At 67.1% G+C, this 10,086-nt stretch overlaps 1 protein-coding gene across 6 annotated transcripts; it reads right to left on the bottom strand.

Moving 5' to 3' along the window:
* Positions 1-751: 751 nt before the first annotated feature.
* Positions 752-9,761, bottom strand: NFE2L1 (NFE2 like bZIP transcription factor 1). 6 transcript variants are annotated; one of them, XM_050987796.1, is made up of 7 exons: positions 9,696-9,761; positions 8,807-9,031; positions 7,951-8,417; positions 3,415-3,630; positions 2,911-3,000; positions 2,427-2,588; positions 752-2,256 (listed from the first exon to the last, which is right to left on the bottom strand). In XM_050987796.1, exons 3-7 carry the CDS (start codon positions 8,413-8,415, stop codon positions 925-927), a joined length of 2,265 nt encoding a protein of 754 aa, XP_050843753.1. In that variant the 5' UTR covers positions 8,416-8,417; positions 8,807-9,031; positions 9,696-9,761; the 3' UTR covers positions 752-924. The 6 variants fall into 6 exon arrangements, with proteins under 6 accessions (XP_050843753.1, XP_050843754.1, XP_050843752.1 ...); XM_050987797.1 differs by having other exon boundaries at positions 9,665-9,732; XM_050987795.1 differs by lacking the exon at positions 9,696-9,761 and adding an exon at positions 9,160-9,317.
* Positions 9,762-10,086: the final 325 nt, after the last annotated feature.

The raw sequence follows: 10,086 nt of genomic DNA, 5'->3' as shown, positions 1-10,086 counted from the left end.
GCGCCGGGTCCTGGAAGCTCATGCGGCAGAACTTGCTGTACTCTGGCTGGTAGCCAACCGCCCCTTCCGCTTCCTCAAAGTCCACGTTCTCCGAGTCCGAGCTGTAGCCCACGGCGCCTTCCTCGGAAAACGAGGAGGAGGAGGAGGACGAAGAGGAAGAGGACGACGAAGACGAGGCTTCGGAGCTGCTCAGGGACGCGGGGCTGTGGCCGGAATCCAGGGAAAGACCTGAGTCGGAATCGAACTCCTCTTCCAGCTGCGAGGCCTGCACGGGGTTGAAGCCCTCCTCGATGGCCAAGTCCATCAGGCTGATCTCATCCAGCATGGCCTCGTCCAGCAGCCCTCCCAGCGGGTCGGGCAGCTCGGGCCCGGCCGTCTCGTTGGCCGTGCCGTTCATCTGGGGCGGGAAGAAGATCCCGCTCAGGTTGGTGGAGCCGAAGGTGCTGTTGAGGCCGGTGGAGTTGTCGGGCGCCAGCTGCAGCAGGGCCGAGCCGCCCGCCATGGAGGGGCTCTCGATGTCCGAGCTGAAGAGGGAGAAGTCCTGGGAGCAGCTGCCCAGCGAGGCCTGATGCAGGCTGACGTTCTGGTTGATGGGCGTGCCGGGGGCCAGGCTGTAGTTGGATGCCAGGAGGTCCCCGCCGGTGCCGCCGTAGAGGCTCTCGGCGCTCGTGCTGTTCACCTCCATGGCCTGCAAGAGACGTGGCACGGCTCGGTGGAGGAGCCCCGGGGCCAAGGGCGCTTCCAGTGGGCTTGGGCTGGGCTCCGTCCCCCCCTCGGGGCCGGCCGCTCCCGCAGAGTCCCCGGCGCGCCGCCGGCGCCGCGTGCGGCTCCAGAAGACAGAATCGGATAAGAAGGCATCAAAGTTCCCTCCGCAAGCACTTCCAGGCTCGGCCCTCGTCCCAGCTCTCCCTTCCGCCGCCGCCTTCACTTCCTCCTGTCCTTCTGCTTGCGCTCCTGGCGCCGCGGCTGCGGCTCGGCGGGCGCGGGCGCGCGCGGGATCAGCAGCACGCTGCCGTCGCTGCCGTACTGCAGCGCGTACCGGCTGGGCGAGTAGGGCCGGCCCTGCTCGTCCCGCAGCCGCCCAAACACCTCCTGGTACAGGCTCTGCACCTTCTGCTTCATCTGCCGGATGGACTTGAGGAACTCCACCTTCTCCCTGAGCAGTTTGGACTTGTCGCGCTGCAGCTCCTCCACGTCGCGCTCCAGGTTGAGGATGGTGTCCAGCTTCCTCTTGCGGCAGTTCTGGGCGGCCATCTTGTTCTTGCCGCGCCGGCGGATGTCGCGGATGAGGCTGAGCTGGGCCTCGCTCAGCTGGTACTTGGACAGGAGCTCGTTGAACTCCTCCACGGGCAGGTTGATGATCTTGTCGTTGGTGAAGGGGATCTTCATGGCCCTGGCGCGGTGCTCGTCGCGGCTCAGCTGCTTGTCCAGCAGCTCGGACGGTTTCTCCTTGCCGCTCTTCTTGCCGGCGCCGGGCGCTTTGGGCTCCTCGGGGTCCAGGGCGCCCGGGGCCATGTTGTAGGTGTGGTTGTGGCCAACGTGCTCCAGGTAAGGCAGGTAATGGAGCTGCGCCGGGTCCTGGAAGCTCATGCGGCAGAACTTGCTGTACTCTGGCTGGTAGCCAACCGCCCCTTCCGCTTCCTCAAAGTCCACGTTCTCCGAGTCCGAGCTGTAGCCCACGGCGCCTTCCTCGGAAAACGAGGAGGAGGAGGAGGACGAAGAGGAAGAGGACGACGAAGACGAGGCTTCGGAGCTGCTCAGGGACGCGGGGCTGTGGCCGGAATCCAGGGAAAGACCTGAGTCGGAATCGAACTCCTCTTCCAGCTGCGAGGCCTGCACGGGGTTGAAGCCCTCCTCGATGGCCAAGTCCATCAGGCTGATCTCATCCAGCATGGCCTCGTCCAGCAGCCCTCCCAGCGGGTCGGGCAGCTCGGGCCCGGCCGTCTCGTTGGCCGTGCCGTTCATCTGGGGCGGGAAGAAGATCCCGCTCAGGTTGGTGGAGCCGAAGGTGCTGTTGAGGCCGGTGGAGTTGTCGGGCGCCAGCTGCAGCAGGGCCGAGCCGCCCGCCATGGAGGGGCTCTCGATGTCCGAGCTGAAGAGGGAGAAGTCCTGGGAGCAGCTGCCCAGCGAGGCCTGATGCAGGCTGACGTTCTGGTTGATGGGCGTGCCGGGGGCCAGGCTGTAGTTGGATGCCAGGAGGTCCCCGCCGGTGCCGCCGTAGAGGCTCTCGGCGCTCGTGCTGTTCACCTCCATGGCCTGCAAGAGACGTGGCACGGCTCGGTGGAGGAGCCCCGGGGCCAAGGGCGCTTCCAGACCTCACACGGGTGGCACGGGGATGGCACGGTGTCACCGCGGTGTCACCGCGCGGGCCAGGACCCAATTCACACCTGGAGGGACGAGGCCCTTCCCGCCCTCCCGGAGCTCACCTGCATCTCCATGATGGACATCAGGTCCTGCCACTGCTGCTCCAGGTCAAAGGGCGACTCGGTCTCGGCCAGCAGAGGGGACAGCAGGCTGGGGGGGCCGCCCGGGGCCCGGCTCTGCCCGGGCACGGCTTCGCTCAGGGCGGAGACATCCGCAGCTGGGAACTGAGCACGCCAGGGAATCAGGGCTGGCACCTCGGGGATGGACACTCAGGGATTCTCAGGGATGTTCAAGGATGGATGCTCAGGGATGGATGCTCGGGGATGCAGCCACCCCCCAGCCCAGCGCCCTTCCCGCCCGCTTTGCCGTGAACTAACGAGGAGCAAAGCCAGGAGGTTTTAATTAGCCACGGCCCCCCCTCCCCGCGTGGTTTCGCAGGGTGCCTGGAGCCTCCTGGAGCAGGCAAAGCCAATTTGCTGCTGCGGAAGAAGCACGGGAGGCACCAAAAGCCCAGGGAGAGCCTGGGGATCCACCCCACGGGCTCACCTCGGAATTGTCCCCGAAGGGGAAGGTGGCCTCCAGCAGCCTAAGGCACTCCTCCAGGGACAGGGCTGTCTGATCCTCCGCTCCGGGCACCTGGGAGACAGCAAACACAGGGGATGGGAGCCGCGGGCTTTGGGAGCTGCTGCTGAGGAGGAATCAGCTCCCTTCCAGCAGGGCTGGATCACAGCGCATCCAAAAAAGAGCCAGAGCCCCACCCAGTGCTCCTGTGCTGGCTCCATCCTCCCGCTCCGGGTACGGGAAAGCGCCAACGCCGCCGCTCCCGGCCAGCCTCCTGTCCCCTCCTGTCCCCTGCCGTCCCCTCCGGCCACACAGGCCAGGGGGACTCTGCGGCTGCCCGCGGGGACGCGGCCCTGCCCAAATCCTGCTGCCCACCTGGGCAAACCCTGCTGCTGCTCTGCTGCTGCTGGAGCAGCCCCCGCACAGGCACCGGCACAGCCGCAGGGCCCCGGGAGCGCAGCCCCCAGCGCGGCCGGCCCGGGGCGTTACCTGCGCAGGGAAACTCTCCCCGGTCTCTCCATCAACTAGCGGGATTCTATCCAAGACCTCATTCCCTGCACTCCTCCAGCTGTCCCCGCGCTCCCTCCCATCGCTCAGCTCTTTGTCCACTTCGCTCTCTTTCTGACGGTGGCTGTAGTCAAAAATCTCTCGCCCAGCGCCGAGATCAATATCCTGTCTCCACAGGATGTCAATCAAATCGATGTCCTGCAAGACAGACCACATTTCCTTCAGCCCCCTGGCCTGGGGGGGTCCCCGCCCAGCGGCCCCTCCCCAGGGACCCCCCGCCCGGCCCGCAGCCCACCCGCCGGGCCCCCCTGGGCCGCCGCCGCTGCCGGGGCTCCGGAGCCCCGCGGGCGGGCCGGGAGCGGCTCTGCGGGCTCCGCATGGCCGGCGCTGCCCTGCCCGCCGCCCATGGCCGCCCGCCCGCCGCCAGGGGAGGCGGCGGGGGCCGCCCGGGCCCGCGTCGCGGCGGTGGCTGCGCCGTGCCCGCCTTGCATCAGCCCGTGGTGCCATCCCGGCCATTTGCATAAGGGGTGGGGTGGCAGGAAAATCCCCGCATTCCCACCCACCTGATGCAACTTGAGCCGCCGCCGCTCCGCCGGGCCCCTGCCCGCTCCCCGCCGGCACCGGGCTGCCCGCAGCCCCCCGGGCACCCCCCGCAGCCCCCCGCTCCTCGGGGCGGCCCCGGTACCTTTCTCATGTCCCCAGCTGCCGCCCGGGCCGCGGCGCACGCCGATCATGGTCCCCGGGGGAGGAAGAGGAGGAGGAGGAGGCGGCGGGGCGGGCTGGCCGGGGCGCGGCGCCGCGCACGCATCGCCGGCCGGGGCGGCGGCGGCAGCGGCGGGGGGAGCCGCGCTCCGCTCCGCCCCACCGGCCACAGGTGCCCGCGCGGCCCCGCTGCGGCGGCAGCAGCCGCCCCCGCCCCCGGTGCGGAGGATGCTGCTGTGGCTGCGGCGGCGGCCCCCGGGCGGGCGGCGGGGCCGGGAGGGGCTCGGCGGGACCGGGAGGGGCTCGGGAGGGACCGGGAGGGGCTCGGCGGGGCCGCCCCCCCCCCCACCCTCCCCCCGCCGTTCCCGGCTGCGGCGGCCGCCAAGCCCCGCCCCGTCCGCCAGACCACGCCTCCTCCCCGCCGGGATGCGGCGCTCCCGGACCACGCCCACTCCGCCGATGGCCCCGCCCCGCCCCGGGCGGTGGCCACGACCAATCAGCGCCAACGGGGGCCACCGCCCCGACCAATCAGCGCCGGCGGGGGCCGCCCGCTCATCCAATCAGCGCCCGCGCGGCGCCCACCGGGCCGCGCCCCCGCCCTGGCGCAGCGGGGCCGCCCCCCCCCCCCCCGGCCCCGCCCGCACCGCACCGGGAATGGGGGGCGGGGAACACCGGGACCCCCGGCCCGCGAGCCGGCACAGCCCGGGGTCACCTTGGCCCCGTCCCCCGGGACACCCCGGCCCCGAGGCCGCGACCCCCGGTGCGCCCCCTCCCCTCCTCCCCCGGCGCTCCTCGCCCCGGGCACGCCCCGGCCCCGGTAACCGCGGCCAAGTGTAAGGAGATCCCCCGGCCGGGGGGGGACGGCGCGGAGCCCCCGCAGCTCATCACATGCCCCACGTATTTTTATCCTCGTGTTGTGGAAACGGCCCCGGGCACGGAGCCTCCGCCGCCCTCCCCACCCCCAATGCTGCAGAGGGAAGCGCTGGGATTTAATCCCAGCTTTGTCTTTAGCCCCGGCTCAAAATGGGCATTTTTTTATCCGTGGGATAAAAATCAAGTGGATTTCATAATTCCCCTCCCGCCCCGCCCGCTCTCCGGGTGCTGCAACGCCCAAAAAGGAAAAGGGAAAAAAAAAAAATCCCGCACAGCATTCCCGGAGAGAGTTCCAGCTTCCCAAAATTATTTATATCGCCCGTATTCCCCCGGCAAGGTCGCGCCTGGACCGCGCACAACCCACCGGGAGTCGCAATGTGCCAGGAAAAGTCATGGAAAAATTTCCAGGCCGGCCCCCGGAGCCGTCTGCAGCCCGGTCCCCGCCCGGGGCGGCGGGGCAGAGCCCGGCGGAGCTCCCGGGGCATCCCCGGGGGAACGGTCCGGGGTGGGAAATCGCCCCCTAAAACAACCCCAAAATGAAACTGCGGGAGCGGCGAGCGCGGGAGGAGGGCGCGGGATGGGGCGAGGGAGTGACGGGGGAGCCAGACGGGATTTCCTGGAGCCACCGCGGCCGCACCGCTGCGGGAACCGGGAAAACAGCCCTGGAGGGAGCGGGAGGGAGGAAAAACCGGGATTGGGGGAAAATGGGGGAAAACAGCCCTGGAGGGAGCGGGAGGGAGGAAAAACCGGGATTGGGGGAATCATGGAAAACAGAGCCCTGAGATTGACAGGGATGCGGGAAAAGCCAGGATCAGGGGGAAATAATGGGAAACAGAGCCCTGAGAGTGAGCAGGGATCCTGTCCAGCACGGTTTTGGGGGAAAACATGGAAAATGGAGCCTTGAGAGTGAGCAGGGATGTGGGAAAAGCCGGGATCAGGGGGAAATGAAGGAAAACGGAGCCCCGAGGAGGAGGGGGGATCTCCCCCACCCACCCCTCCCTGACTCCCAGCACAGCCAGGCCCGGGGAGGCCGCTGGAAAACGGCAGCTCCGGCCTCTCCCCTCCCGAATTCCCGAAATCCGACCCCACTTTCCCTGCCGAAAGCTCCTCAGAGCCAGGAATCCCAAATTCGGGAAGGGCGGCGGAGCCTCCCAGGAGTGACCTTGCACAAGGCAAGGATCCACCCGATGCCACTCCCGAGGCTGGGAATCGCCTCCCTGGGAATCCCCAGGGACCAGCACCAGGGGGAACCTTGGCCTCCTGTCCCGCGTCCCCCTGGCACCTCCAAGGTCGCTGCTGCCAGCCCAGAGCAGGGATTTCCCCATGGGAACACGCAGGGAAACCGGGATGACATTCCCAGGGCCTGCTCCATCACCTCCAGCTCTGTCTCTGCAGCGTTCCCAACAGCAGCTCCCACAGCCCGACCCTGATCCACATCCCAATCCTGATCCTGATCCCAGTCCTGATCCCGACCCCGATCCACACCCTAATCCTGATCCTGATCCCCATCCCTGCTGCAGCACACGCCAGCGGCTCCCGGTGTCCTGCTGGGAGGACGTGGGGACATGGATCAGCACTGACACCCCCATTCCATAAACCTGAAAGGACCCGAGGCCATGGAACCACCACCGACAGCCCCATTCCCTGACCCTGGAAGGACCCAAGGCCACGGATCACCATTGACCACCCCCATTCCACAGCCCTGGAAGGACCCAAGGCCATGGATCAGCACTGACACCCCCATTCCCTGACCCTGGAAGGACCCAAGGCCATGGATCAGCATTGACAGCCCCATTCCCTGACCCTGGAAGGACCCAAGGCCATGGATCAGCATTGACAGCCCCATTCCACAATCCTGGAAGGACCCAAGGCCATGGATCAGCACTGAAACCCTGATTCCACAATCCTGGAAGGACCCAAAGCTGGGATTCACCACTGACAACCCCATTCCCTGACCCTGGAAGGACCCAAGGCCGTGGATCAGCGCTGACAGCCCCATTCCCCAATCCTGGAAGGACCCAAGGCCACAGACCAGCCCCCAGGCCCCAGGGAACCCGGAATGTGCCGTGACCAAGGCAGCCCTGCCACAACCTGGAATCACATCCCAGCCTTGCCAAAGGTCAGGGCTCAAGCAGGAAAACCAAACCCTCCCAGCCCAGCTCTGGCCAGCCAGCTGGGGAGGGAAACTGAGAGAGGAACTGGATTTTGGAGAGGGAAACTGAGAGAGGAACTGGATTCTGGGCAGGGAAAACTGAGAGAGGAACTGGATTCTGGGGAGGGAAACTGAGAGAGGAACTGGATTTTGGGCAGGGAAAACTGAGAGAGGAACTGGATTCTGGGGAGGGAAAACTGAGAGAGGAACTGGATTTTGGGGAGGGAAACAGAGAGAGGAAAGGAATTCTGGGGAGGGAAAGTGAGTGAGAAAAGGAATTCTGGGGAGGGAAAGTGAGTGGGGAACTGGATTTTGGGGAGGGAAAGTGAGAGAGGAAAGGAATTCTGGGGAGGGAAAACTGAGAGAGGAACTGGATTCTGGGGAGGAAAACTGAGGGAGGAACTGGATTCTGGGGAGGAACACCGAGTGAGGGACAGGCTCCTGGGGAGGAACACCGAGGGAGGAGCAGGCTCCTGGCCGGGCTCCAGCCCAGCAACCCAACCACCTGCTCCACACCTGGGCCAGGGCTCTTTCCCAACAGCCCTGTTTATTTCCCAGCTGGATTGCTGCCTTTCCCAATCCCCAGAGTCACGAGGGGCCCCAGCTCCTTCCCCCTCCTTTCACTGCTCCTCCGCAGCCAGAGCAGAGCAGAGCAGAAGGGAAAACCACCCCGGAATTACCCCGGGAGTGTTGAAACCCAGCCGGGCTCCCGGATTGCGACATCCCCGAGCTCCAAAGGCAGCGAGGCCAAACCCTTCCCCCAAAACACCCCAAACCCCCCCGACTCCTACCTCCTTGGTGAGATCTCCACTGACGGGCGCCGCCACAGCTCCCAGATCCTCCAGCTCCTCCCCGAAGGCCTGCTCGGCCCCGCTGTCCCCGCTGTCCCCTCGGCCGCCGCCGTCCTGCAGCGGGGGCTGCGCGCCCTCGGGCTCCCTGTGCACCAGCCAGGCGCTGACCTCGGTGCTGGGCACCTGCAGCCGGTCCAGAGCCCTCACCTGGCTGAGCAGGCGGCGGGCGGTGAAGTAGGAGTCCAGCTCGACGCTCTTGGGGTGGATGCCATAGCCGTGCAGGGTGTTCTGCAGGTGGTGGAACTGGGTCTGGGCGTAGGCAGAGCTGGGGCCCAGGATGATCTCGCGCAGCGGCGGCAGCTGCGAGCTCAGGTAGCTGTCCACGTCCACGCGCACCCCGATCAGGCTCAGCAGGATGGTGAACTGGATCAGCCCTTCCGTGAAGTATTTCTTCAGGGAGAGCATCTCTGCGGCGGCAGGAATTAAAAAAAAAAATAAAGAATAAGTCAGAGACAAACAAGGGGATGGACGGCGAGGAGCTGGCGGAGGGCGAAGCCTCCACGCACAACAGGTTGGGTGGGTTGGGCTTTGCTCTGCCCCACTTTCAGAGCAGCGTTTCTGCCCTTCGGGGCAGAGCTAAGAACCGGGAGGAAAGTTTAAGGAATGCTCGAGAGGTCTTTAGTTCAACGAGGCTTGGTTTTCCTCTGAAAAGCCAGGAAATTGGTGTGCGGAGAAGTGGAGAAAATCAAAGTTTAAACCCGGGAACTCTCCCCAGCGGCTCCACCCTCGCCTTCCCTTTTGTTTTTATCCCGCGGAACAGGCGGAGACGCGGAATTCCGCCATCCATGTGACTTACTGTCCGAAAACTCCACATGCAGCGACTTTCTCTGTCCGCCCGCAGCTCCCCCCGCTCCGGGACGGGCCCTGCTCCTTCCAGCAGCTCCTCCTTCCTTCCTTCCCTCCTCTCCTCTTCTCCTCTTCTGCTCCCGACGCTTTTTGCAGGAGCCTTTTATGAGTCAAAGGTCCCGAGCATGGGAAGGTCCAAAGACTCCAACGCTCCCGGCTGCGATTTCATCAGCAGCTGAAATGTAACCAGAGAGCAAACACGGTAACACCGGGGCACCACCCTGCTCGCACAGCGCCTCCCCCCCGCCAAAACCGGGCGGAATTTCGCCGCAATTCCCGCTTCTCCTGCCTCGGCCGAGTTACCTTGGGCGGCAACACTGTCCGCGCTCCCCCTGCCCGAGCTATTCTTAGGCCGGTGCGTCAACTTCCCGCCGGCCGGAGGAATCCGGCTCCCTGTCCCCGCTCAGCCCCGGGCCGGACCGGGCCGGGCTTGGCCATGGAACACCGGCAACGCTCCGGGCCCGCCCCGCTCCCGCCGCCCCCAGCGCGCCGGGGCGGCGCCCGCGGAGCTGGGGGGGATCCCGAGGAGGTTTGGGGGTCCCCAATTTGGGGGGGGGGGTTCCCCGGTTTTGGGGGGTCCCCGGTTTTGGGGGCCACGTGCGCTCCCGGCTCCCGGGGCCCTTTAAGGCCCCACGTGACCTCACCCCCCCCCCCGGCGCGGCCACGTGACCCCGCCCCACCCGCGCGCGCGCTCCCGCGGCCTCGCCGTCCCCCTCAGCGCCGCCCGCCCCGCCCCGCCCCGCGCGCGCCGCCGCCGCCGCCGCCACCACCACCGACACCACCCGCACGTCACTCCCCTCCCCCGCACCCTCCGCCACAGATTCCGCCCCCGCCGGTACCGCCGGGCTCCGCCGCCGCTCCGGCCCCGCCGCCGCCGCCGCTCCCGCTCCCCGCCCCGGCCCAACCGCCCCCCCCCGCCCGCCTCGCGCGGCGCCGCCGCCAATCACCGCCCGCCGAGGGCAGGCAAAAGCGGGGCGCGGACCAATGGGAAGCGGGCGGCGGAGAGTTCCTCCCGCCTCCCCGGCGCGACTTTGATTGGCAGGCAAACTGATCAATGGGCGCGCGAGGAGGCGCGGGCGGCCCTCGCGCTCGGCGCAGCCAAGCCAATGGGAAATGAGAAATAGACAAGAGCAGCTGTCCCCGCTCTGTGATTGATTGATTGACAGCACACCCACCCAATGGCGGGCAAAATCCTCACTGAATGACAGCCGCGCGAACAAATGAGACGAC

Source organism: Serinus canaria, unplaced genomic scaffold, assembly GCF_022539315.1.
Source record: "Serinus canaria isolate serCan28SL12 unplaced genomic scaffold, serCan2020 HiC_scaffold_250, whole genome shotgun sequence".
In the NCBI taxonomy this organism is placed as follows: Eukaryota; Metazoa; Chordata; class Aves; order Passeriformes; family Fringillidae; genus Serinus; species Serinus canaria.
This window is presented reverse-complemented; position numbering and strand designations above follow the sequence as displayed.